This window comes from Rhinolophus sinicus, chromosome 17, assembly GCF_057876585.1.
Source record: "Rhinolophus sinicus isolate RSI-liver-muscle chromosome 17, RSI-T2T, whole genome shotgun sequence".
In the NCBI taxonomy this organism is placed as follows: domain Eukaryota; kingdom Metazoa; phylum Chordata; class Mammalia; order Chiroptera; family Rhinolophidae; genus Rhinolophus; species Rhinolophus sinicus.
In genome coordinates, this window is record NC_142517.1 from 7,280,975 (window position 1) to 7,308,923 (window position 27,949).

The following is a 27,949-nucleotide window of genomic DNA, read 5'->3' on the forward strand; positions in this document are numbered from 1 at the left end:
GACTCCTGGTATTATTCTGATTTTTCACAGTCTAATGCTGTGATGAATAGTTGTGCCCGGAATTCTTTTGTTTCTCTATCTGAGTACTTCTTAGGCTTTAATCCTGAAAGTATAGTCACTGAGTCAGAAGGCATAAAAGTTTTAAGGTTCTCATTGCATACGAAAAGACTAGTTTTCAGGATTTCTGCTCATTAATTACTATCAAATAAGCTCTTACTCATGGGTTATCTTAAAATAGTGCTACAGATAACTGTTATTGTCATATTTGTTTTTAAAGCAGATCTTTTAGAAATATTTATGAACAGTTAATTACAAATATTGTATCTGAACATACAAACCATGCTTCCCTCCAAAGATTTTTCAAGATAATTTAAAATTCAAGCTAACTAATCATCTTAAAGTTTAAAAATAAAAGAGGTTTTGTCAAATCCTGCTCCCACCCTTTTCAATGAATTTTACAGAGTTGGAATAAAAGTGTACGTATTTTTTTGTAGGCTGCTTTTTTATTTTGCATTCTATTGCAAGTGTTTCTTCTGTGTTGCTGCACAGTCTTCATAACTATCTTTTTAAAAAATTTTTAAGTTTTTACTGGGGAACAGTGTGTTTCTCCAGGGCCCATTAGCTCCAAGTCTTTGTCCTTCAATCTAGTTGTGGAGGGCGTAGCTCAGCTCTAAGTCCAGTCCCCGTTTTCAATCTTTAGTTGTAGGGGGCGCAGCCCACCATCCCATGCAGGGATTGCGCCAGCAACCTTGTTATTGAGAGCTGGCGTTTTAACCAACTGAGCCATCCGGCCGCCCCTCCGGAAGCTCAGGAGCAGCTTGTTGTCTTCAATCTAGTTGTGAGGGCTCACCTCATTGGCCCATATGGGAATCGAACCAGCAACCCTGTTGTTCAGAGCTCACACTCCAACCAACTGAGTCATCCAGCCACCCGTAACTATCATTTTTAACAACTATGAATTAGTCTAATTTTTACTTTTATAGCTCTGTGGTGAATGGACTATTTCCTTAGGTTCAGGTCCCCAAAGTGGATTGACTAGGTCTGAATTTAAATTTTTGTTCCTTCAGAATTGTCACTGTTTCATCCTGGCCTGGCTTCTAGATTAGTCTTAATTATTGAAGCTTTATTCTAGTGACCACATGAAATTCAGCACCATCCCACTGGCAGAGCACCCAGTAGGTGCCGTGATGTCCTTAGGACCTAACTGGCCAGGATATTGTCCCGTTCGCAAAGGCACGTTTATGGGATTCCAGGTGTTTCAGACAAAAACAGAATGCTTTTTTTGCGTGCCCAGTTGGTAACTACAGTGAGTGTGCTCAGCTGCCACTCACAGAAGACTTTTATTCCACAGCCTTTGCCAACAAGGAAAGAAAATATACAGAGGCAGGGAGGTAATCATTATGTAACCCCCTCCTTTTTTTTCTTTTTTTTTTTTCTGTTTCCCTTTGTGAGAACATCATCAAGTCAGGATGGAAACACGTTTATGGTGGGTGTCTCCTTTCTGCTACAGCAAACTCTAGCGACTTCATTTTCAGAGATGCAGCATTTACACAGTCCATAAATGCTTCTTTGTTGCCCGTGCGCTGTGTGGTTTGGCCCCCAGAGTTATCTCAGATAGCACAAATAAATCTGGCGGCCTCCGTTGTCTCCAGCTCAGCCCTGGCCCCTTCCCCCGTTTGTCTCCCTCCTCCCAGAGTTTCCTCTTGGCCTTCGGCGGCACAAACCCAGTCTTCTCATCAATATGCCCTGTTAACTGCTGCCAAACCTCCAGCAGTTTAGTGCATATGTTCCCTTAATCATTTCTCTTTGTTCTAGAAGTCTGTGTTTGGTTTCTGAACCCTGCCCCCCCCCCCCCACCCATTCCACCATCACCGTCGCTGGCTATAGCACATGACTGTCTACTATCTATTTAAAGAACATCCTAGATTGCCTGCCATGGAGCGAGCCTTCACAATCTGCTCACAACGTGCCAAATCCTTCCCCCTTCCCACAGAAAACTTTGTTAGCCACCCTCCCCGAGAGCCCACGGCCTTGCCCAGGTGAAGAAGGGGCTACCGGGACCCTCCAGAAAAGCAGAGCTTCCTAGAAGACAATTTACCTCCCCGCACGAAGAACAAAGCTTCCTTCTTAGGACTCTCTGCTGGTCCCACACAAGAAAAGGACGCTTTCTTCTTGGAGCCCGAGGGTGTCTAGGCACTGTGGATCTCAATGGGTTATTCATGGTGTCCAAGAGAAATACGTCTGCAGCTGTATTTCATGTGAGATGGAAGTGGGCCTGGCACACGGACGGCGGGCGGCCTGCTCGCCGGGAATGCCCTGTGCCTGTGGCCCGGCCCGGCCCTCTGCCCGACATGGCCAGGCTCTTCTTAGCAAGTAAATGGGTCTTCTGGGCTCCCCGTCACCAGGCCCTGCACACCCGAGGGCACAGCTCTGCGAGCCAGGAGTGCACAGAGAGACACTGTCGGTTTTCTCTGCTTTTACGTATTTTTCTTCTCTTAACCATTTGTAAAGTTCTCCCCATTACTTGATCCTGAAGGGAGGAGGAAGAGCTGCTCAGAGTGTGGTCTGTCTCTGGAGCTGTGTCCCCTCGGCACAGGGTGGCTATGGAACCCTGGAAACTATTGTGGGAAACTTTGTTTATACGAAGCACCGTCTCTCTGTCATCCATGCCCTTGTCACTTACCTCCCCGAAAAAATATTTCAAAGAGGCCCGAGCAGCTGCACTGACAGTGGGCAAACGTGTGTGTGAGCGCACGCTTTGTTTAGTAAATCCTACCGTGAACTATGCCTGCTCAGTACTTGGTCAGCACCTGGGACTGCGCAGAAAAACTGCCTAACACGGAGCTAAAATCCGTAGAATATAGCTGGGAGGAAATTCTCAGAGTAGGGCTTTTTTTCCTTTCCTTTCCTGAAAAAAAGTTACAGTTGCTGCGTTTAGTGGAGATACAGGGCACTTTTCTACCTATCCCCTAAAGGGAAGTTTGTATTCTTTTAAATGAAACCATTTAAAAGCAGAACTCAAGCCTAAAATGATCCAAGGTTCTCCTGAGTTCTCAGAAGGTGTAGATTTATTTACTATAGTTAAAACATAATTAGTTCTCAGGGGAGAGTGTATCTTTTAAACAGCTTTATTGCCACCATATTGGTTTTCTGAATAATCAGAAACTTCTGTTATGATTATGTTCTAGTGTTCGAACAGAAACACACTGTAAGTAGAAACAAATGTCAGGAATTGCTAGTTGTCACTCGAAGAAGGGACACCACATCAGAAAAAACTTGATGGGATATTTCAAAGAAATATAATCTAACAACATCTTAAATAAACTGGATAACAGCTCAGGCAGGTACACATGCCTCCCCCACTTCAGTTCCCAGAGTCTGGCAATCGGGGCACAATCCCTTGATGACTCTTCCCCACATTCACAGATGCGTGTACATTGTGTCCCCTACTTTGCCTGCGCTGTGGGTCCCCCTGCCCCTGGCCCTGTTCTGGCTGACCAGTCTTTCCCACCGTTTGCAGGTTGATGTTTGAGATGCCGCAGGAAATGGGTTTAATAGCCATCGCAGGCCGACAAACACAAGGCAAAGGTCAGTCATCTTTTATTATCGTTTCTGCTGTGTCTGTTTTCTAAAATCTGTGACTCTCGAGGCTAGAGAGCCGATTGATTGAGTGTGCTGATCATGGAGATGACGTGAATTAGAAGTCGTTTGTTTTCATGCCCACACCCCCGGGTCAAATGGAAGAAGAGGGAGTGAAATTGATCAGAAGATTGGGCCTTAGTAGAATTAAAGCATTCTCTCCAAGCGAGATGTTTGGTAATCACTTGATGGTTTTAACATTTGGTTCACTGTGACTTGTAAATTCTTCTCTCTGACCTGTTCTAGGCATTGCACTTTGTGAATCATAAGTGTTACAGAGACATTTACTTTCCTGAGGGTCTCTGTGAGGGGCCCTTTGTGTCTGTTCTGTCACATGGAGGGGACTTCGTCTGCCAGCCCCCACCCCAGCTGGAGCTGGAGCTGGCATGGGGGGGGCACTCGAGCGAGCGGCGCCCCGTCACAGAGTGCGCTCCGAGGCAAGAGCCCACATCCTCCCAGAACGTATCTGTGCTCGCCGGAGCCTGTTCTGCTCCCCGTGTCATGCAGGAGGCACAGGGTCGCTGCCCCTCCACTCCCAGCTGGGGCCAGGCTGATCCAAATGTGCTTTTAACTCCCAGAGAAAGCAAAGAAATAAGGAATCCCATTTCCTGCTTCTTTCTCTTAAACATGTCTTTTGAACAAGTTTAGAGGAAAAAATCATTTTGTCAAAAGCTGTGGGGCTCAATATGGTTGCTAAAAAAAAGATACAGAAAAACCTTGATTAGGTATACCTCCCATTTTGATTATTTTATTTTCCTGACTTCTATTTTAAGAAAACTAACAACCTCAGAGAGTTCATATCAGGAATCACGTTTTCAATTCAGCTTCCATTTTTTAAATACTTATGAGCTATACTTCACATACCATACTGTTCTCCCATATAGTGTACAGTTCTTAATATATTCATAAGATTGTGTGACCATCATCGCGCTGGAAATCACTTCTAAAATGGGCTCCCAGGATCTCTCCTGGACCGGTACAGGTCCAGTCCGCTTCCCCTGTCTGTTTCCGCCTCCATCACCATATGGTAATTAGACAGTGATGTCTGATAGTGAGACTTCGAATCATCAAAGCATAAATGAGATGCTCACAGAGGCAGCACAGTCTGCTAATTATCGGAAACTTGTTAGCGACAGAGCTTCAGACTTTGAAAAGCTCCTCTGTTATTAACCCCAGAATACCCAAGTGTCTTAACCGGTCCCGGATTATTCAGGTGGGGCATGTTTCAGGGTGTGGCTCCAAGTCCTCGAGCACATTTTCTGGCACAACGTGCATCTGAGTCTGTTCATGTGGCAAAGTGGCCACTTTCCCGGTGGGGCCTGTTTTCCAGGGCGAGGAAAGAATGCATGGCTGAGCCCCCCAGGATGCGCTCTGTGTACCCTCCTGGTCTCCATCCCACTGAGGTCCCGGCTGGGACATAGGATCCCATTTGTCCAGCATCTGATGTCCCTGGCTGTCGTGGAGGCAGTCAGGTCTGTTCCTGGCTACCAGGTACGTGCAGCTTCCCCACCTTTACGTCCCTACTCTGTGTACAGATCTTGGCTTGGGTTTGTTTGTAGCATTTATTTGCGTGACGGCTGCATGTAGCACCTCGCAAAGCTGGCCGCAGTGTTCCTAGGGTTTTAAAAGCACCATCAGGTTTTATAGCTGTTTCAGGCTTACCGGAATGTGTTTCTCCCCCAGGATTCCCTTTCTGTCCTGTAGTCAGGTTTCTCAGACCGCCTAGTAAGGGCGAGACTTTTTTTCTTTTTTTCATTGAAGCACATTGGACTAGATGGGTCTGTTTGTGTTTTCTGGGGGAAAGCCTTCTATTATAGACCCAAAAAATCCTTCTCATTTCCTACTTTCATTACCACAGCCTGTGCTCAGCAGAGCTATGCTGGGTCTGCACTTGTGCAAATTCAACGTGCAGGTCCCTGTGGGACTCTGCGTCCAGCTCTAGGTTCAGATGTGCCCACTTCATCGTTACTGGAGGATGCTTTGGTATCGATTAAGATACAATTAACCTAAAAGAGCACAATTAACAGAGTGACTAAAGCCTTTTCTCTCATACCCAACCCCCACCTACTCTGTCCCCCTCCTCAGTTTTCCTGGAAGAATTTCACATGGCTGTAAAAAGGGGGAGTCCCCCCCCCCCCGCCTCCTTCTGACCTACAGCTCTTATGCCAGGCTAAAAACAATCAATGTGTTAATTCCCGAAGCAAGACCCTAAGCTCATGACTCTCAAAGGAGGCCTGCCATCCGTGTTTAAACAAAAGCGATCCTCTGTCCTCTTCACTGGCCCTTCAGCCCTGTCCTCATGGTCACTATGGAGAAGACTTGGGGACATGTCCAGTCACCAGCATGCACACTGGAACATGACATTTGTGACCAGGCATTCAGTGTCCTTCTGTCTCGTGGGTTTGGGCTCCTCAGACTGTCACAGACCTTCGCAGGCCCAGCCTGTAGCCCCCAAGCTGGACTTTTCGTCTGGAAGAAAGCAGTTGAGAAGATAAAGTTCTTTCGCGGGGGAGAAAGATTTTGAACCCTAGCAACAAGTTATTTAGTCTTAGGAAAGGAAGCAAAATGTTGAGCCTAGATCTGTTTAGCTTTTTTTGCATGGTTTTGATTTTTGACCTTATAGCCTTACTTGTCAATTTAGCGAGTATTCTTTGAGGGCCTGCTGTGTGCAAAGGCTGTGCCCAGCACTGGGGGCAGCAGGATGGGAGCCGGCAAGCTTGTCCTCAGCAGTGCACGGGGCATGGGGGTCCCCCGTTCTCCTTAAGAATCTCCCACCAGAGTCCCTATCCTGTTTCCACAGTGGTCCAGCTCCGCCTCACCTGTGTGCTGTGGCTTCGGTTTGGATTTGCATTTATTTTTAACATAAACCAGTTCACTGACACAGTGCGGCCACAGGTTGAAATAGTGTTCACCTTTCTTATGTCCTTCACTAGGGCCCCAACTTGTCCCTTCCCCATGTCACCGTCAGCATACAAATCACGCTCACCTCCCCGGACCGGATGCAGCTTCACTGTAAAGCTCGCCCTTTCTTCCAGAACTGGCAGCATTAGGCCGCCTGCCCTTGATCCTGTCATTTCTTCTGTCGGAGAGGTTCCTGCAGGGCCTCCTCCCCCCCACACACACACACTCCTGCTCCTGCTCTGGAAATTCTGTTCGTCATGTGGGCGCCTAGCCCACATGCCGGTCCCTGAACCCTCAAGCTACACGCTCTCCCTCCTGTAACACTGTACCGCATGTCACATGTCTAAGCCTCTCTGCTGGTAGCTCCCACGGATTGCTCGGAAGCAGAGTTATTTCTGCTCCTGTTCTGTCTCCTACAAAGTAACCAGCTCCCTGAACGCAGGATTAGTTTTATTTTGGTCCCCAGAGATCCTAGCTAATGCTTTAGACGCGAGCCCCTCAGCAGCTACTTGAGTCAATGATTGAGACAATGAAAAACACGCGTGCGGCCTTTCTCTCCCTTTTGGAATAGAGTCCCTGTTTACCTGCGTGAGAACTCAAAATTTCATAAGCTGCATCATTAACTAACTTCATCTGAACGTGGGAACTCACATGGGCGTCCGAGAGCAGGCCTGGTGCAGAAGTGAATGCCGCCCCCAGGGTGGAGGCATCTGTTTCTGAGCCTTGGCAGGGGCTGTGCTGGGTACAGTGAGGCAGGGGAAGGCGGGTGAGGAGAAAGAAGGGAAGTGCCAGGACGACCAAGACCAGTCTCCACGTGACAGGTTCTCTAGACCAGCGTTTCTCCCCCTTGTCACCGTGGACATTTTGGCCCCACATCTTAACTGGGGGGCCGTCCTGTACATTATAGGACGTGGAGCAGTGTGTCTGGCCTCTACCCCCTACATGCCAGTAGGACTCCCTCAAGCTGTGACAATCAGAAATATCTCCCCATGTTGCCCAATGTCCCCTGGGGGGCAAAATGCCTCTCCTACCCCACCCCCCACTAAGAACCTTATTGTAGGTAGAAAGAAATACAAAGCTCCTGATCAGTTATGCAGCTGGTGAACACCACGCTTTTTATTTATACTTTTGTTCTTTTGTGTTCCTGCATTTCTTCTCTCAGCCTGGAGTGCTGTGTAAGGGCAGATGAGCATGGAAAGGACAGAAACATACTCTAAATGGCCGGGGTGATAATAGCCGAGCTGGAAGGAGAGAAGGGGGTTTCTTGGAAGCAACAGGCTGCGCAGCATAGTATTAGGCAACCAGGCTTGCTGTCAGAAAGCTCTGGGTTCGAATCCCAGCTCTGCCTCATCCAAGTGCTGTGACCTCAGGCAAGCTGTGCAGTCTCTAGGCTGCAGTTTCCTCCTCTGTTCAATACAGATGATACTACTGCCAACATAGCAGTTTGGTAGGTGTGACATACAGACTAGTGCTGAGAAGGGGCTCGGGCCGGGCCCTGCCCCCAGGACAGGAAGAGCCAGCGTCATGGGAGTCAGAGGCTATCAGCTACTCTCTGGTCTTGGTTTTTTTTCGCTGAGTGTCTCTCTTCCAGCCTCATGTCTCCAGGTGGGCTTCCTCTACTCACAGATGGCACAGCCTGGCTGCCAGCTGCAAGTCCAGGAGACCTTGTGGTTCTGGAGCTGACTGGGTGTAACCCAGTGTGGGTGGCCCCAGCTGAAGCAGTGTCCACCCTTGGACTGTCCCACTGTGACCAAGGCACAGATAGAGTTGCTCAGGCCATACCCGTCAGGATGGACAGGCAGTGGGCTGAAGACAAGTCCATTTCCCTGGCCCAGGTTGCCCTGGCATTCTTTGAGGCTTTCTCTGGTGCTTCAGTCAGACAAGTTCCTCAGTGTCTTCATGGCATTCCACCCAAAGCGCGTCTGCCTGGCTACCTTCTGTGGTATCCGAGAGTTCAGGGTCATCTTCCTCTCCCGAGCACGGGCTCCCTGAACCCTGGGAGTACCACCCTCTCCCTGCCCCTGCCACTAGCACGATAGGTGCGCCACACGGGTTGTTAACACGAGATAATGAAGTTAGTTTACGAGATAGGCATCTTCACAAGTGTTTTTGGTGGCGATGGACAGTGATGGTGGGGAGAGGGCTGGAATTGCTGCCGAATATGCTCTTCACGTCTCTTTCCTCCCAGTCCCAAGAGGTATTTTAACACTGGATTGTCCCAAAGATGTGATTAGCTGTCTGAAAAAGAAGAGAGGAAAAAGCCCATGTGCTGTTAGTTTCCAGAGTATTGGCTCATCTTCCTTTTATCTGGATGACCTCAAGCGGTCCCTTTGTGTCCTACGATTGCTTGGTTAATATGCAGATTTTCCTTCAGGATATCAACTTACGAGTGAAGTGGCCCAATGACATTTACTACAGTGATCTCATGAAGCTCGGCGGAGTTCTGGTTAACTCAACGCTTATGGGAGAAACCTTTTATATACTTATTGGTAAGTTGTTAAAGCCCTTTGCCCAGCAATTTTAGGTTAGTAAAAATAAAAATGGTTTTTACAGGGCTATATTGGGGATGTGAATTAGCATATGAGATTACTTTGAGTCTTAGAGGTATAGAATACAAAATATATGCAAACCAGGCAGGTTGGTTGAAAGTGCTTCAAGGGGTTTAAAATTTCTATCTATGGCCATGGAAACCAAATTGGTATCATATTAAATGCATTTTCTTACACCTTTCCATAATCCTGCTTCTTAGTAAATTAGAAATGGTGAAAATAAACCACAGTGAGATATCACCTCACCCATGTTAGAATGGCTATTATCAAAAAGACAAGAAATAACAAGTATTGGTGAAGATGTGGAGAAAAAGGAACCCTTATGCACTGCAAGTGGGAATGTAAATTGGTGCAGCCACTATGGAAAACAGTAAGGAAGTTCTCAGAATATTAAAAATAGACATACCTTATGACCTAGCAATTCCACTTCTGTGTTTAACTGAAGAAAATGAAAACAGTAACTTGAAAAAATATGTGCACTCTCATGTTCATTGCAGCATTATTTGCAATAGCCAAGATACAGAAACAACCGAAACGTCCATTGACAAATGAATGCATAAAGAAAATGTGATAAATGTCTAACTATTACATTGTTTTGTGCACCTGAAACTAAAAAAAAAAGTTATAAAAAAATAAAAATAATAAAATCAATTAATTTTAAAAAAAAGAAAGAAAATGTGATCGATATACACACAAACACTGGAATATTATTCAGCCATTAAAAAAGAATGAAATCTTGCCATTTGTGACAACATGAACGGACCTTGACGGCATTATGCTAAGTGAAATAAGTCAGAGTAAGACAAATACTGTATGATTTCATTTGTGTGTGGAATCATTTCTGTAAAAATAAAAATAAAAAAGGAAATAAAAGAAATGGTGAAAATAAACATTTACTGTTTCGTTTTGTAATAAGCAAAGTTAATTTCAAGTGCGAGTCTCCTGGTGGTCTTCCATTCTTCATTTGACCTTCCCAGGCCATGACAAGGTTCCATTCTTTGACGCTCCAGGCTGGTCGGGGTGGGGTAAAGAACCTTATCTCCCCTCAGTATGTCCATGTCAGGCAAGACGATGGATTCAGAATCGCTTTTAGAAAGTCTTAGGCCCCTGGTCATCTAACCTTCGGCCTTCCCTTGATTCTGAGGAGAGCTTGGTGGGTGTGCAAGCATCAGCAATGGACAGAAAACATGTGACCTTGTGTTGGAAGTGGCAGCCAAAGAATACAAGGCATATGTTTCCTGCTTTGCTGCCAACTGGCAAGCTGTTTCTTACCCTCAGAGCTCTGCTGTCCACCTTTAAATTGGGCTAAACACAGAGATTCTTAAGTAGGGTCCACAGATACCAAGGGGGCCCGGGATGGTTCCAGGGAGCCAAGGAGCGCTGTCAGCGTGGGGGCATGAAACATTTTCCTGTGAGGAGAATCCAGAGCTTTTATTAAATTCTTACGGCCATGGGAGGTATGGGGCGGGGGGGGGCATCTTTGACCCAGGAAAGATTCAGAGTTGCCAGCAGGGGTGCATTCTGATCCTTGGAAGGACACAGCCTAAGGTGACAATAGTCAGTGTTGCTATTTTCCCCAGCACTTTTAATTTTCTGAGTACAAGAGAGTCTTTTCCACACCATACACACTTATTTCATGCCTTCCACTCCATAGGTGCTTCAGATACTGTGTGTGTTGTTGAATGAATGAACAAACAACTGCAGATTCTGCGCCTGTTGCTGTAGGCACATTGCTTTGTATTTTAATAGGCAGTATATTAAAAAACAAACAACAACAAAAAAAACAGTCCTTCCCTTCACACGGAAAATGGCTCAGAATAGTTACAAAGAATACTGTTACGGTAAATGTCATTGTTTGTGTGAGGAGAGCATATGGGAATTTTTTTCTCAGAGGCCCTGAAAACACAGTAGCTTGCTGCCTAGTTCTTGCAGTATTTCATTTCTGATGGAAGACCTCTTTGAGGTTGATTCAGGGTTCGGCCTCTCTGAAGACTCACCCCTCCCGGAGAGGCCGGTGGTGTTAAGTAACAGCAGAGATAAGCCTATTCAGAGCCCACTGCTGTTAACTCACTTTCCTGAAGCCTTGGTTTGGAGCCTGGACGTGGGTTGGCCCCTTGCCAACAGCATAACCCTAGCCCCAAAGACGTCCAAGGACAGAGTATTAAAAGATGTGTTCTAGGGTTATACCATGACCAAGGTTTGAAATCTCTGAATCCAGAGTTTACTCCTTAAGACCTGAATAAAATTCTTTATTTTCAAGAATGTGTCTGTAATTCACGTAGGAAAGGAAACAAGAGATTCTCAGTGCCGAGCTACCGTTCTTGACTAGACCATATGATAGATGGTTTTGGGAGCAATTCTTAAGCAGTTTTGTTCCGTTCATGGCTGCCGGTTAACTGAGTCCGAAGAGGCTTGCTTTTTCCCAGCTCATTGGCTGTAAGGTTGGGATGGTCCGGCTTGGTGAGGATAACGAGGAGGATGGCCTCAAAGATGCACGTCATTCTCTAAGTGGCCAGAGACGACACACTCAGAATTCAGAGGACAAGGAATCAGGAAGGTGACGGTAAAGCCGTACGTTTTCCAGGGAAAAGGAAGTCAGTAGGGGGACTGCTCATGTTTTTCAACCGTTTGTTTGTTGATTTGTTTTGACCAGGCTGTGGATTTAACGTGACTAACAGTAACCCCACCATCTGCATCAACGACCTCATCACCGAATACAATAAGGAGCACGGGGCAGACCTGAAGCCCCTCAGAGCCGATTGTCTCATCGCCAGGACGGTCACCAGGCTGGAGCGACTGATCGACACGTTTCAGAGCAAAGGGCCCAATGGAGTTCTTCCCCTGTATTATAAATACTGGGTCCACAGGTCAGTGCTGGTTCGCCTTCATTCTTTTAAAATTCCTTTGTTAAGTCAGCAGTTCAGCATCTGAAAATGAGAAACTCAGCACCGGTCTAGATCATTTTACCTTGCTGATGGAAAAGCCTGGTAAACACCACCTGGAGCAACTTAGCACCACCAGTGATGGGAGCAGCCAGCATCCCGTGCCTCCTGGTGGGATGCAGTGGGAAGGACATTTCCTGCCATGTTTAAGCTGAATCGAATTGTGAGGAAACGGCCAGATCTGAATTGTGGAACATTCTAGATCACAGTGGTTTTCAAAGCGAGATTCCCCGGGTGGGCAGCAGCAGCCTCACCTGGGAACTTGTTAGGAATGCCGATGCTGGAGTGTCTCCTTGGACCTCCTTGAAACTCGGAGGCTGGGACCCAGCACGGTATGCATACTTTAACAAGTGCTGGGGGGGTGCTCAGGTACCTCCAGTTTGAGAAGCCTGACGGCACCAACAGGCCTCTAGCCTTCAAAAATGTCAGTGTCTTAAAAAACAACAAGGTGGGAGCTTTTAAAGAGGCATAACAGCTAAATGCAATGTGTGATGCATAATTAGATCCTGGATGGGAGGAAATAGCCACAGAAGATGTTAATGGGACAATGGGGAAATTTGAACACGGACTGTATAGTAGGTGATTTATTGTAGCAAGATTAGATTTCTTGAAGGTGATAACGGTATTAGGATTTTGTAGGAGATTGTTCTTTTTGTTAGGAGATACGTGCTCAAGTAGGTAAGTATAAAGTGTCATGGTGCCTGCAACTTATTTTTAAATGTCAGCCCCAAAAAAGTACGTGTGTGTGAAGAAAGCAAATATGGAAAATGTTATCAGTTGCTGCGAATATAAGTGAAGGGAGAATATGAGGCTCATTGTACTGGGTTTTTTCCCCCAACTGTTCTGTAGGGTTGAAATTCTTCAAAATAAAAATGGGGGGGATTCTATACTTTTTAAATGTTCACAAGGATGTAAGAACAGGTACATTTGGAATCAATTCAGAAGAAGGAGAATTAGAATGAGTTTAACTTGTAGCTGATGCGACCCAACTTTATTTTATAAGATAAAACTTTTCAACTCAGCTTCTGTTTCCCCAGTTTCAGTAAAAAAAAAAACAAAAAAAACCCCTAGAGCTGCAAGGTTTCTTTACAGTCCCCCAAGTGTGCAAGTCCCAGGTGATCAGAATGAGGAGTGACATTGTTTCTAAGACAAACAGTCCCTAACGCACTGTTGGATGTGCCGTCACCGCGGTGATTCTGGCTGTCACCAAGCTCGTTCATGCGGGACCGGTGACCGTCAGAGCGCCATGCCTACCCCGGCCCGGCACCCCAAACCCCTTTGCAGTATGGATGAGGCTTCACTAACTGTCGCAAGCCTCCTGCGTTACATTCCCGGTGACTTCTGACTGTGCGTCATTTTCAGTGCTCAGCACGTCCGCCTGGGAAGCGCCGACGGCCCGAAGGTGTGGATCGTGGGCCTGGATGATTCCGGGTTCCTGCAGGTTCACCAGGAGGACGGCCAGGTGGTGACAGTGCACCCGGACGGCAACTCCTTCGACATGCTGCGCAACCTTATTGTCCCCAAACAGCACTAGTCTGCGCGCTGGAAGCCTGGGACCCACGCCCACGCGCGACCCCGCAGCGAGCCTTCCCGTTCGGGTGCTGCCGCCTTTCCTCGCCCACGGATCTGGAAAACGGATTTGAGAGTTGTAGGCGATGTTTTTTTTTTTCTCCCTCCAGTTAACCTGTGCATTCTTTCATTTTGTCCTGTCGGTGGCCATTCCACTCGGTGCTGCACGATGGTGCGGCTGGAGGGCTGACAAGTGGAAGAATTAGTTCAGGCGAAGCCCGAACGTAGCTGTGACGTTCTTCTCCCCTCCTGGGCTCGGCTGCGTGCTTATGGCCCCACCCCCAACCCCCAAAAATGTTTTTATGTGGAAATAGCAATGGAATGATTCAAATATTTTCCCAGTAGTGGAGATCTTTACCCCTAGACTACTAAAACGCAGGTCAAAACAAAAGCGCGGGGCCAGTGGTGAGTTAGGGGTATGGTGACGCTGTTTGTACGCTGAGCACCCAGGGCGGCGGCCCTCCTACAGGAACACGCACCGGCCCTGAGCCCTCCTTTTCTGTTTGCGTGAATGAAGAAAAGAGAAGAGCAACTTCTAAGAGTTGCTGTCGAGCTGGTGGTTTGTGGTCCAGTAACAACGTCTAATGGCTACAGAGATGCGTCCAGCTGGTCCGGTTGCAATGGTCTCATAGAGGAAATCAGTTAATTACTTTGAGATTCATTTTTGAGCTCTCCTTTCATAAGTTTAAATTTACTGCATATTCTGAAGGGATGGGATCAAGTTCAAGATGCTTGAAGGGTTGATTAGGCATTGCTTGCTTGAATGTGGGGGGCAGGATTTGGCTGTAACAGCTGGAGATGAAGGCTGTCTCATACCACACGCAAGGCAGGATTTGGAGCTTTCAAGCCCGTTTCAGGCACGCTTTGAAATGTGGAATGTTCCTGCAAGACTGCGGTGCAAGAATGCAGAAGTACATGGCATTTTATTTGTAAGTCATTTTTTGCCCCCTTTTCCCAATATTGCCAAGAGAGAAAATGTTATTGATACAAAATACCATTATTGAAGAGGGAAGGGATGTGTGTATGTGAGAGAAAGAGACAGAGAAAGAGGGAGAAGCTTTAAAAGACCTTCAAAATCTGATAAAAAGTCTCCATCGAAGAACAAAAGAAAGGAAGCCTTTTGATATACATTTGCTATTTCCAGATGCACTCCATGCTTTTTCCATGTAACTCCTATCTCTGCTGAACTTGTGAATCATACACATTACTTTGGAGCCTTAAAAGGCCAATTTTTGCCCACTTTTCTCTCTTCCTGCCAGGCCCAACTGAAATTAGTGGAAAGAAAACTTGATGGAGCTCTGAGCTTTGAACAAAATCCCCTTCTTGTACACTGGTGCCATCTTTATCCAGTTCTTAGCTGCTCAGGCTAATTCCAGAAACTTGTGGTTTCCAGTATAAAATCTGCCTACCTTTTAGCCAGGCACAGAAAGCCCCACAAGAAGGGGAAAAAAGAACATGTTTAGTTAATACACCAACCCAATATGTGTTTTTTTGAAATGTAACTTTTTAAAAGAACTTCAAAAGTTAATTTTTGCAAATAGGACTTCAGTTAGAATTATTTTTCTCCAGTAATAATAATAATAATAATAATAACAACTCTCTCCTAAATGCCCAAGTCTTCTTTCGGAGTTAGTGACACATTCAAATAAAAGTCCACACCACCCCAAAATTACAAAATGGACTCACCCCTGGGAGGGCATCTGCAAAACATCATCAAGAAGAAAGATCTCAGGCGAATGCTGCCAGTTTCATTTCTCAAACTTTGTAATATAAGGCAAGTCATCTCTCCGAGCTTCCATCATTACTTTTTGAATTTCTTTGGGGGTTATTTAATGAAAAACATGCTATGTTTTGTTTTATGCTGAAGCCCTATTCTAGACAGTTCTGCTTTGGGGGAAAAATGTTATCATTTAATTTCCTTTCTGTAAATTAAAACGAATGAAGTGTGGCCGTGTCAAAGCAGATAGAGACGTTGACAACATGGCGCTTAGCCCCCGCTCGCACGACTGCTCGTACTGGTGCCGACATCCAGCTGTCGTAAGGGAGACAAAATGGACTGGAAGCAGATGCTGTGTTTTTCATAAACCTGATCTTGCCTCAGATGAACCAAAGACTTTTGAAACTCTGCTTCGTCTACAACAGCTGAAGTAAGGCACTTTACTTACAGCTGTCAGCGTCAGGGAAACCCACCCACTTGTACACTGCACCCATCATTTGGGGTGTTGAGGAACCCGGCAATCTTGATCTCAAGGAGCTTTTAAAGTCTTAACAGAAACTGCGTGTTCTTCATGATCTTTAAAACACGGCCACTACACTCAGGATCGCTGTGCGCTTTGAGGCATCGAAAGGTCCCCCGGTTTAGAGGCTGTGCAGCGAGCATTACCAGGTTATGTAAAGGCAAGACCTCTTCTCTCGTGGGCCGAGAGCAGATTTCAGGGGAACTCTCGGGGAAGTGTCCACGAAAATAGGACACAGCCATGGCTGGGCTTCTGGTGGCCCCGCCAGAGCCATGGTCCTTGGCAGGTCCTGGCTGTGTTCACAGGGCGTGGGCAGAGTAGGATTTGTGTCCAGTGTAAAACAGTCAGTGGGGTTCGCTGCTGCAGCACACTCACTTTGCCTGACGTGGGAACAAATGGTCGGACATGAGGGGTAGGTGCAGGCTCAGGTCCGGTAGCACGCCCTGTCCCCCGATACACAAGAGGAGGTCACTCACCCGAGAGGCTGGGGGCTGGGAGAGCAGCAGCCTCACCCACCGGTTTCAGAATGCAAAAGGGAGATATTTTAGACTTATATTCTGCAGATGTGTTCACTCTTACCAGGCAGGAAGTGGAGAATCCTTATTCCTGGGTAATTATAATGCATATTTGAACTAGGAGAAAGTGGCAGCCTTTGCATTTTTAGCTTTTCAAAGAATCATCTGTGAAAAGTAATTAAGCCAATGCCTATAAAAAGTAAGTCTACCAAAATAAACTTGAAGACTTTCTACAATTTGGTCTCATTGTCATTTTTACCACAACTTTCGTTTTTATAAATAGACAACTACTTTTGGTTACAGTGTTTTTATTCATATTTAAACATTTTTACAAAATAAATAGTTTTACAAGGTAAGGAATATGTATGTATTTCTAAGTATTAAGAAGCCGGTGCTTTTTTTTTTTTTAATGTATTTTTGACAACTGTATTCTGCATCATACAAAAGAGAAATCTTATTATTCCAAAGAATGAAAGTTGGCAAAACCCAAAAAGCAAAAATAAAAGTTTGAGATGAAGAATTTAATATAACAATTTAATGTAATTTTTTAATTTAAAAATAAAGTTAATGCAACAAATTTAAGAACACATTTTGTTCTTACAGAATTTTTACTATTTTGTGAAACTGCTTGACTTTTGTCTTGACAGTTTTAAGATTTTTAACCTTATATATCATATTTAAGTTTAGGAACAGCTTGAATAATGCAATTTAGATAACCCAAGGGCTACGATTGACTAAAATTTTAAGCTACTGTAATTTTCTGGCGTTTATTTGAAAATGTTCTTTTTGTTCCATCTTTATCTGTAGCAGCTCCTACAGTCTACCTTAACAGTCTTACAGTTACAATAAATGACAAGTTCGGATAGACTTTATGCAGGATTCATTGACCATATCAACCCCGCCCCCTCAGGGTCCCAGGGAGGAAGACATGGCCCACAGGACTTTAAAAGGACAAAAGGGGGCGGGGGAGGGCAGAAAATATAGGCTCTTGCAGATTTCCTCAGAGCAGCCCTTCTCCATACCCTGTTCACTTCTCTACAAAGGTATGAATGGAATGGCTTTTCTAGAAAGGGCTTCCATGAACATAAAGGAATTCCTTTCCCTGGGAGGCCCCGTGGAGGCCCCAGCCCATCTTGAACTGGGCTTATTTCTCAAACCCATTCTATCTGGCATTTTTGTCAACATGTTAGGACCCACTATAATGTTTTTCGTGTGTGTGTGTGTGTGTGTGTGTGTGTGTGTGTGTGTGTGTTTGTGTGTGAAAGGCATATTGATTAAAATGCTTCCTCTTCCCCTGCCAGACCCTCAATAGAAGTCAAGAAGCAATACCCCCCTTAAATGTGCAGAGTCTTAAAGATGGAGGTAACAATATTAGGTTGCCATAGTAACTAACTGCTCTGTTAACTTTGCACTGAGCTGCTGACCGCCTCAAAGCCAGCTTGCTTGGGAACCTTCCTGCACGTTCTAGGCTATGAAAACTGTGATGTTTGTTTAGACAAGTAAGTTTTCCCTAGCACATATTTTTCAAGTACACACACACTCATTGTTAAGCCTATTTACGTTATCATTTGTAAATCTTTAACTGTCTTTCTTCACAGTAACTTTTGATCTTAAACTGCTCAGAAAGCCTTCGTGGTTTGTGTTTGCTAAATCCGGCCCCCAATGGTTAATAACAAGGTAGACACAAAGGCATTTTGCGGTACTTTATTGAAACATGTCAGGTGGTACCTCTTGCCCATCACACCTGCACCTTCCAGGAATCATGGTTTAACTACGAGACTCATGAGCATAAAAAGTAATACCAGTACCTCAGGCTTATTTTATGTGGACACACTCACGCCAGTCACAAAGGAGGCAGAGCTAAGTGCAGTAAGAGGTGTGTGCCTTCCATTCTTATGACCCAGCCCTCAGCTGCGTGACGCCTGCTCCTAAATTTGCAAATTTCACCTCATACCATAAGATAACTGACACCCTGCCAGGTGAACCAGGCAAGTCCTCATAGTGACACTGGCTTGGCAACAGATCGTTTCACATTTTGGCGAACAATTGATGAAGGTGCACTTTGATTCTAGAACAATGAGTTAAAGGCATTTGTGGAAAACCTTTCCACTCAAAAAGGTGGAGTTTCCTAAAAGTAAACCGTTTTGAAAAATCAGCAAAATGGAGTGTTTAGAGTGTGGAGCAAATTGGAAGACGAAGGTTCAAAGCATCGATCCACTTCAGAGCCATGATGTGATTTTTAAATGGTGAAATTTTGAAGCGAAAATATAAAAATAAAAAATTAATGGAAGTTTATTTATAAAACACCTCTGGTGCTTTATAAAAGATTTCTGTTTACCGGTTACACACATGATGTGTTCGTATGTAGTTGTCTTGCTATGTATAAATGCAGAAAACGCTTAAAACAACGGATACATCATTTTCACTACATCCCTTTAGCACATTTTCTTCCACGAGGCGCATTGACAATTTTCCATATTGCACATGCAATTTAACTAACTTTATTAGCACTGCTTGTAGCAAACACGAGCCTAGGGAATTCCAGGTGTGTGTGGCCAGAGGGATTCTGCCTTGGAACCAGTTGACAGGGGCAGCCAATAGCATCTCGCACCTCAGTCATCCACATGCCCTCATAAAATATCTCGCTATATATATTTTTTTGCATTTAATGCTTATTCAATATATTCTGAAGGTGCTATTCTTGGTGTTATCAAGAGTTCATAGGCGTTAGGAGGAAGGAAGAGCTTGTGAATGGATTTACGAAGCACACCCGTGCTCGTCGCCCCCTTGATCTGGGCTTGTTGGTTTTCGTATCGAAGAAAGGGTTAAATTAAAACAACATTTAATGAGACTCACGAATGACTTTTAAAGGACAGCAGAATCGTTTCTACTTGTTGGACTTAAACAATCACAATTTGCCTGGACTTAAGAATCTGAAAGGCTGTGAATACCCGCGGTCTGCCCCGCCTGGCACATCTGACCACATCAGGGTGGGGTGTCCTTACAGGGGAGGGCGCTTGTCTAGCGGAAACTCCTCTATCCCCTGGTGGGACTGGTGAGCATCAGGGACAAGGCAAGGCGTGCAAACCTGATTTCAAGGTGAGGAAACCAAGTGCCCCAAACGGGGTTGTTTGAAGTCACACGTGGGACGACAGGGACGCCCAGATCTGCCCTTTGGGAAAACCCGGCTCTTGGAGAACAAAAGTTTGGCGGTCATTTTTCCCCCACATCAGGTGGGTCTCCGTCCTCTACACCCAGCCCTTCTGGCATCTACGGTAAAAATCTAAAAGTCGGCTGCGGAGTTCTATTAAAATAGTTGTCTCTTTATAAATTAATTTAAATCGTGCATATACAGCTCGCCCCTCTGAACTCGGCTGGACTTTGTGAAACAGGAGCCACGGAGGCCTACCTAGCCTATGGCTTCTTGCTGCGGACGGCCCCAGGACCCCGCGGTCCGGCCCGGCCGGGTCACCTGCCGTTGGTGATGATGACGGAGGCGCCCAGGTAGTGCGGCAGGGGCGCGCCGGGCGGCGCGGCGGCGGCGGCGGGGCCCGGGGGTCGGGGCCGCAGCGCGCCGGCCGCCGCCTCGGGGGCGCCGGGGCCGCAGGCGAGGGCGGGCGCGGCGGGCGCAGCGCCCCCCAGCGGCCCGCGACGGGCCAGCACGCGGTGGTAGTTGAGCAGCACGAAGGGCAGCTGCGCCGGCGCGCCGGGGGGCTCGGGGGCCGTGGGCGCGCAGCACTCGGGCGCCGCACGGGTCAGTGCCAGCCGCGCCCCGTCCCGGGCGGCCTGGCGGGCGGCCTTGGCCTGGCCCAGCGCGGGCTCCTCGCGGTAGTGGCCGCAGCTCGGGAAGCTCGGAGGCGGTGGCGGCGGCGGCGGCGGCGCGGTGTCCTCGCCGAACCTGCGCGCGGCGGCGGGCGCTGCGGGGACAGGCGACACGTTAGACGCCCGCGCGGGGGAGGACGGGGACATGTCCAAAGCAACAGCAACCCGGCGAGCCCAGGCACCACCACCACCCCTCGGCCACCCGCGTCGCGCGCTTGCGCGCTCAACCCACGGAGCTGCCACGGTCCCTGCTCCTCGTGCGCCCCAGGCCCGCGCTGTCCAAACGCAAGATGCAATTTGAAACGTCCTAGTAGCTGCATTAAAGGGCTAAGTGAAACAGGTGAAATTAATGCTAACAACATAATTTAACACAACATATCCAAAATATTTCAACATGTAATCAATATTTTAAAATGATTGAGATATTTTATTCTTTGATTCTGTCCTTGAACTGCAATGCAGACACTTACTGCACCTCTCACTGCACTTGCCACATCTCGGTGCTGAGGAGCCACACGTGGCTAGCAGCCACCAAATTGGACAGCGTCGGTCTGGAGACTTCCACCGCCCTAGTGTTAGGTGGCCCTAGCCAGCCCGGATCTTTTTTGGCTTATCCCTCTGTGGGGAGGGTGGAGTAGTAATCACCCTGCTCCCTTCAGTGCTTCACAATTAAAATAATAACCACCCTCACTAACTAGATGCCTGCAATCAATTAGTCCCTATGTCTTTTACCTTAAGACAACCTTCGTCTTTCTTTAGTAGCAAAAAGACTAGGAAGTCGATCACAAATTGCCCCAAATTAGCACCTTTGGTCCATTTTTTACCAAGTGTGTAACAAATGAGGTGGTTATTAACCTCTTTCACTTTCAAAATAGCAATTTAAAAAATCAAACGCTGTGTTGTATCACTGGCCAATTTCTTCACACAAAGAAAAATAGTTCTTTCAAGTCACTCTCAAGTGGATAATACTTTCAGCTGTTATCAAAACCCTTTGCTTTGTCTTTCTGTAGACCTCACGGAACCCTTCCTTGGTTATTTGAGGGACCCAGTCAGTGCACTGATGGGTATTGGGAATCCCAATCTGAGAAGTTTAGCTCAGGGAGCAGGCCCAGGCCAAAAGGCAGGTGCACTGCCCTGCTGGCTGGTACAGTATGTCCTTTTCTTAAATTAGCTACTTTTGAGAAACGTCCTGGTACTCTCCAAGGCTGGATTTCTCCCACGCTTCACAGCCCAGGAAAGTTGGTCAGAGCCGAGTAAGCTTCCCAAAGCAGTTGGAGGAGAAACAGAGCCCTACCTGCCTCCAAAGAGAGGACGTTAGGGGGCAAAGGGGACCCCAGCGAGCTCTCCTCTTTAAGCAGCTGGTTCTGGGACACATGGCATTCACCGGGTATTGAGTGACCCCTGTGGGACATTTGCACTGTCTATTCTGTGAGCAGCAGCTCGGTCAGGGTGAAACAGGACTATACATACCTCTTGCAGCCAATCCTCAACCCCACCTTCTACCCTCTGCCTGGGGTTGGCCCAGTGAGCAAACAGGAGTCTGTCCGGGCCTGGGATCGCTGGTGGCGCCTCCACAGAGGACACCCCTAGTATGTGCTGGGTAAGCAACTACGGTGCTGGCCCTGGGGTGGGCACATCCCACAGCTTATGGTCCCATTTACAGATGACGAACCAGAGTCCTGGGCGGGGTATGTTACGTGCCCTGGGTTGGGAGTGGCATTTCTGTCCCTGAGCCCATGAATTTCCACCACTGTTTTCCATACTTTGAAAACTGGCATGGGAAGAAAACCAATAGTCTCCCATATTCATTTTTGAATGTAGTGGAACATAATCTTGTAAAATACATGCCGCTGGGCCATTCTCAGTACCTGGAAGCTGATTTTTAAAAATCACTTTGTCTCCCTTTTGGGGAGCAAACGAGGCCAGGATTTGCTGGAGGGTGGCTGAACCCTTTTGGAGGGTGGTTTCCTCTGGCCTTTATACTGTCACTTGTGCCCACAAAGCACATGGATTAGGTCACCCAGCTTTACTCACTCTCGTGAAACACTTGCATTGAGAGCAGGAAAAGTGTAGCAATTCCTACTTAGAAGTAGAAAAAGGAACAGTTTACCCAAAGTGTGAGGACCCTTTTTCCATGTGCCACCCACCGCTGCCACCACTGCTGTTCACAGCCCTGCCCCCTCCCCTCAAGCAAACATGACCCACCTTCATAGTTTGGCAGCAGGCTGTGCCGAGCAGTGTTCACCGGCGGCTCAGAAAGGTTTTTAGCTGGAGACGGGCTGCTAGGCATTAAGGGGTTGGCGTAATGCCACTGGCACTCGCCGCTGGTTGGCAGCGTGCTCAGGAAAAAGCGTGCCACCTCACATGGGGATCCTTGGGGCTGCCCGAATTTGGCTGGCAACACCGGCTTTTTGCTGCTGAAGACGTGAGAGTCTAAAGGGAAGTGTCCATAATGGTAGGAGAAGGGCACGCTGTAGGACGGGGCGTACAGAAAGTCGCCGCCTTCTGAATGGAGCTGCTGTTCTGGGGCAGCCGGAGCGCTGGCCGGGGGGCTGGCTCTCCAGTTTCCGAGCTGGCCGCATTCCAGTTTGTCCATTTGGAACGAGCTGTATTGCTGCATGGCAAAGAAGACAGAAGAAGGGCCAGCTGAGGGGCCAGTGGGGAGCTGCCTTCCCGCCTCTGCTGCCCAACCCCATCCCAGGGCTGCACCCCCCCCCCCAGACACCACTGCGAGGCCCCACTGGGGACAGTGTATAGCACACAGTACCCCAGTGACCCCCCCCAGGGTGCAAAGAGCTCTCCCCACCCAAAGTTGACAACACACCAGACACACGTTGCCACATGCTATTTCTGAGAGTTCACAAACTACTTTAAAAAAAAGAGGGAAGGTTTTCATGAACAGAAACAAATGCTGTGGAAATGTTGCACTGGTGCTCTGACCCACATTTCCACAGACTCGAGCCAGCTGATGAGCCTGCCCCGTTGAGTCTTCCTTTTCCTAGACCCCACGGGGCTACCCGGATGTTAGCTCGGCACACCTCAGGCTGCGTCTCTATCGTGTGGGCAGGACATCCCAGAGGGACTTTGCTTCACTCCACAGGGACCTTCCAGGCAGGGAGACCTCTGCTAGGCCACCACAGTCTGCTTGTTCCTTCATGCACCCTGGTGTCCCGAGACCCCTGCGACAGATGTCAGCCACACCCCACCCCCGCAGGACGCGTGTGTTACCTGTGGGGGGTAAGGGTTTGTTCTCAGCTTTGTCTTCATCTTCGTGTTTTTGGGTTTAGCTAATTTTCTAGTTTCTTGTGAGGTAGACAAGGCAGTCCTCCAGGAGTCCTGGGACTTGGACGTGGACAGCTGGTCCAGGGACAGCTGCAGTTCCTTGTACTCAATATCCCTGAGAGGCAAGAAGGGGACAAGTGGTGTCCAGCAGGCTGCCAGGCAGCGCGACTCCCCGGGCACCACCCCCGAGCCAGCTCATGTCAAAGCTCCAGTGAGTCATTTCACTGAGGTCATATGTAGGTGGGATTTGAGAAAAGGACAGGTCACCCTCATTGTAAAAGCCATCCTGCAGGCCTGGGCTCAGCGGGGGCAGTTAATCGGCAGGAATGGCAGGGAGTCAGTGCAGCTCTCTCCACTCCCATAAGTTCACAAACACAGTTCCTGGGGACACCACGGGCCACGAGGGAGGCATCAGCGCAAAAAGGAAAGGCAGAAACACTATCGATTTGAGTAGCTGGCCGAGCTGCTCCTCTGTTTAGCACCCAGAGAGCTGTGACTGAGGGAACCTGTGAGGAGCCAGGAGCCTGGCTTCCAGGGGTCCATTTTTGCCCTAAAGAAAGACCCAGCTCAGTGCCGTCATGTTCATGGGAGGGGAAGTTGCCCAGATACTGGTCCACACCTGTTTGCTCAGAAAGCACCATTAAGAGGCTAAAACGTTTTCTGTCCTACAGTTTTGCTAAAAGTATTCTACTTCTAAAAAACACAAAAACAAACAAACAAACAAAACCCCCAGTGACCTGGCAATCATTCTATGAAAGAGCACAGAGCCTCCTCCTCGCTGCATTAGTACACATGAGGGCCCTTTCAAGGCGAGGCTGGGGGAGCTGCAAGGCTATCAAGTTCAGGGCCAGGAAGGTGGGGGGGGGGGGGGCAAGGTGATTTAACATACAATAGCATGGGAGGCGGAGAGAAATATATAGTCTTAAGTACAGTTATGTCCTGTTGCCTCTAATGGTCTTAATAGTATTTGCCACTGAAATTGACCTGGCGTTTTAAAGGGACCAAATACTCACCATCATTTGCTCTCCCTATATTGCATTATATAGGAGACGGGAAAATACGAGCTACCCCCTGCCCCCGATGGCAGGAGCCTGCAAGATGACCCAGCTGTGCGTGGGCATGAGAGCATAAGGTTGTATTCCTGGTCCGGGACCCACATCCCTGTCTCAGATGCGGGGGGAGATCCCCTTCAAGATGGGGGATCCCCCACCTGCCTCTGCCCACACACACCCTTCGCCTGGGTTCCGATCCCATCCTAATCTATGCCTGGAGCGGGGCTCCCTCCTCCCTAGCACCTTTCCCTCAATGCTGAACAGATTGTTCAAATAAAAACAAAACAGGCGACAAATGAACAGTGAGAGAGAGAGAGAGAGAGAGAGAGAGAGAGAGAGAGAGAGAGAGAGAGAGAGAGAGAACTATTGGAGCAAGCGATGAGGGACAAGGGAGAAGACAGAGCAAGGAGAGAAACAAATGCGTCTGACTTACGTGAGGACATAATTGACACTCACGATGCAGTGGGGCCGGGACGAGCGGCTGTTGTGCACGACGGTGGCGTAGCTCTGCACCCACACCCAGCCGCCCAGCTTGGACAGCAGCCGGTAGTACTTGGTGGTGACCTGGCCCTTCACCAGCACTGCAAGCACAAGGTGGTGTGAAGCTGAAGACAATTCGCAGGCCCCGCCCGCCCTTGGGGACACTGCCCCGCTCATCACCTATAGCCCTATTTCTGAACCTGTCTGGGGTCAAGGACCCCTGGGAGAACTGGACAAAGAGGGTGGCTTTCTCTGCAGGAAAGTTTTCACACACACACACACACACACAAACGCATACACATTTCTGCCTACGATTCCAAGGGGTCCAAGGAGAAATCAGTCTCTCCCCTCCCCTGTTAAGAACTCAAATTTAAGTCACTGCTTTCATTGGGAAAAACAATTAGTCCCCAACGACATTTGCACCTGGCAGAGTGATAAAATTGGACTTGCTTTTTAGTTTCCAAAATGCCATGATTATGTTATAATCCCTCCAATCCTTAATAGGCAGAGTGTATGTGGGGAGAGGAGAGTGAAGCAGTTATTTAAACAAAATAGTAAATTAATGCATTCAACTAAGTGTCAAATTGTTGCTGATATTTGCTGTTCCCTAGAGCATGTGTGTATTCACAGTGAAACTGTTACTCTGTTTATATTTTCTTCCCATTAACCCTCAGGCCCATTAATTTGCTATGTTGCTCATGCAGGACAGACCCCTGCTTGACTAGTAGTTCCTGAAAACGGGGCCTATGGGCCCATCTTCTACGCACAGTGCAAACTCCAGGCTGCCGAGCAGCTCACTGCCAACGCCTCTGTTTGCACATAAACCATAAACCACACTGATCCCCCTCGGGGCCTGCGAGCCAGGAGCTGGGGGAGGTTTACAGGGGGAGGAAAGTGCCAGAAGCTTTGGGTGGGTAGTGGAGAAGGGAGAGCCTGACTCAACCTTCTCCAGGGAGGGGGAGGCCAGCAAAAGTGTAAAAAGGCACCTCTGGAGGGTCAGGTCACTTGTGGCCACAAGACATTCCTGCTTCTCAAAGGCTACGCAGTACCTAGAGCCCCTCCCTCTTCTCCACCCAAACCCTCTCTATCGCCTTGTGTGACTTCTTTTTCCCTTGAGGTGGCTCTTTCTCATCCACTTTAACACCTGCAGCAAAATATTCTGGTGCAGAAGAAAAATTGCTGTAAATATGATAGTCAAGGAGTTATTAGCCTTAATATAGAAAGAGTTCAAACAGACTGATAAAAACTCTAAGACCCTGCAAGTAATGGGGCAAAGGACAGGAACACACAGCTCGCCAAACAATACATACAAACTGTAAACACATTTCAACTCATTTGTTTGACTCAGGGCTAGATACCATCCAGCCAATAAGAAGACGCTTAAAAAGAAACAAATATTGCATGATTCCATTTCTAGGAAATGTCCGGAACAGGCACAGAAGCAGATTCGTGGTTGCCTGGGGCTGGAGGACGAGGGCTGGGTGTGACTGCTAACGACTAGGCTCACTCTTGGGATGAAGAAAATGTTCTGGAATTAGATAAAGCTGATAGCTGCGCACCACTGTAAAGATACTGACAAAGTGGTGAATTTTATATTAGGCCAACTTTATCTAAAAAAAAAAAGAACAACAATGAAATGACAGCGGGTGATGTTGGCTCGTCTACGGTGGGAAGCATCGTCACGTGCTGACACAGCGTGAACTGGTGTGGTCCTTCTGGAAGCAGTGTGATGGCTCACACCCACTGACAGCCTGATTTAACTTCTAGGAACTGACCCTACGGGAATCACACGTAACGTCAACAGAGACTCGTGTACAAAGAGATTCATTGCAGTCCTGCTTATAACTCAGGAGAAAAGGGAGGGGGGACTTAACCATCCCATAACTGGGAAGAGGGTAAATAAATTATGGAGTACTATGCAGCCATTAAAATGATGATTAATAAGAATTTGTAACATTATGGGGAAGGTGTATGACTTAATGGTAAGTGAAGGAAAGACAAGATTCAGAACTGCACAGAGAAAAATCTTAATGATGCAAAAGTATGCACGCACACACATACCCCATCTGACTGTGTGATCTTGGACAAGTCACTAACCCCCCGTGCCTCGGTTTCCCCATTTATAACAAGAGGATAATCACAGTCCCCACACCAGCCAGTTGTTGTGGGGATTAGCTAATCTATGCGAAGATTTAGAACAGTGGCAGATATGCATGAAGGACTCCATACATATTAACTCTCACTATCAGACTGATAAAATTATAGGTCATTTAAATTTCCTTTCCTTGATTTTCTAAATTTCCAACAATAAGGAGGCATTCATTTTGTAATCAGAATGACAAGTTCGTTATTTTGTACATGAGCAAGCCGTTTGTATGAGGTTTGAGAAATGGCAACATACATTAGACCCCACACCCCTCAGGGATGAAGCAAGGGACAAACATGGCGGTACTGCTGCGTAATAACCATCCCCCAGATGGAGAGGCAGGCTTCTCTGGGTCAGCGCAGAGGCCCTGTCTTTTCTGCCCACCATGTGCGCCACAGTAGATTCACTTGGCAGAAACAAGATCCCACGCTGAAGAGTGCCGGCCAAGGTAGTAAGAAAGAGCCTGTCCAGCACTTCTCCTCTCAGGGTTTGCCTTCTCAACAACAAAGCTCACTTTCGCCACATGGCCGCATTTTACCCCACTGCAACGGTGGGAGGTGGGCATCACCAGGAAACTGGGGCCAACGAAGCTGGAGGACACAGCTGGGGTCCCAGCCGGGGGTTCTGACCTTCCACTGCTCAGTGGGACTGTGGGGGAGGGGCAGTGCCCTCCAGAAGGCTCTGTGCAGCTATATGGGGGGGGGCAGTTTTTAGGGGAGACTCAGTTAACCAGTGTGCGTATGGCCCCAAATGAGATGCAACACAATCAGACTGGGGTCCCATCTGTGGATTCCCCAAGAAGTCATTCTTTCTTC

General features: G+C 47.5%; 2 protein-coding genes across 7 annotated transcripts in view; one reads left to right on the forward strand and one right to left on the reverse strand.

The window, feature by feature from the left end:
• HLCS (holocarboxylase synthetase) overlaps positions 1-16,588 on the forward strand; it is a 194,909-nt gene extending 178,321 nt beyond the window's left edge. For all 6 annotated transcript variants that reach the window (XM_019730302.3, XM_019730301.3, XM_074325502.2 and 3 more), the window contains exons 7-11: positions 3,521-3,588; positions 4,970-5,130; positions 8,915-9,029; positions 11,743-11,956; positions 13,394-16,588. In XM_019730302.3, coding sequence (XP_019585861.3) covers positions 3,521-3,588; positions 4,970-5,130; positions 8,915-9,029; positions 11,743-11,956; positions 13,394-13,565 — 730 coding nt within the window. In that variant the 3' untranslated portion in view covers positions 13,566-16,588. The remainder of the gene's footprint in view (positions 1-3,520; positions 3,589-4,969; positions 5,131-8,914; positions 9,030-11,742; positions 11,957-13,393) is intronic.
• Positions 16,589-18,040: 1,452 nt separating this feature from the next.
• SIM2 (SIM bHLH transcription factor 2) overlaps positions 18,041-27,949 on the reverse strand; it is a 50,002-nt gene continuing 40,093 nt past the window's right edge. Inside the window, exons 8-11 of the mRNA XM_074325543.2 lie at positions 24,942-25,089; positions 23,403-23,571; positions 22,380-22,788; positions 18,041-20,269 (exon numbers count right to left, since the gene is read on the reverse strand). Of these exons, the coding sequence (XP_074181644.2) occupies positions 19,821-20,269; positions 22,380-22,788; positions 23,403-23,571; positions 24,942-25,089 (1,175 nt within the window). The 3' untranslated portion in view covers positions 18,041-19,820. The remainder of the gene's footprint in view (positions 20,270-22,379; positions 22,789-23,402; positions 23,572-24,941; positions 25,090-27,949) is intronic.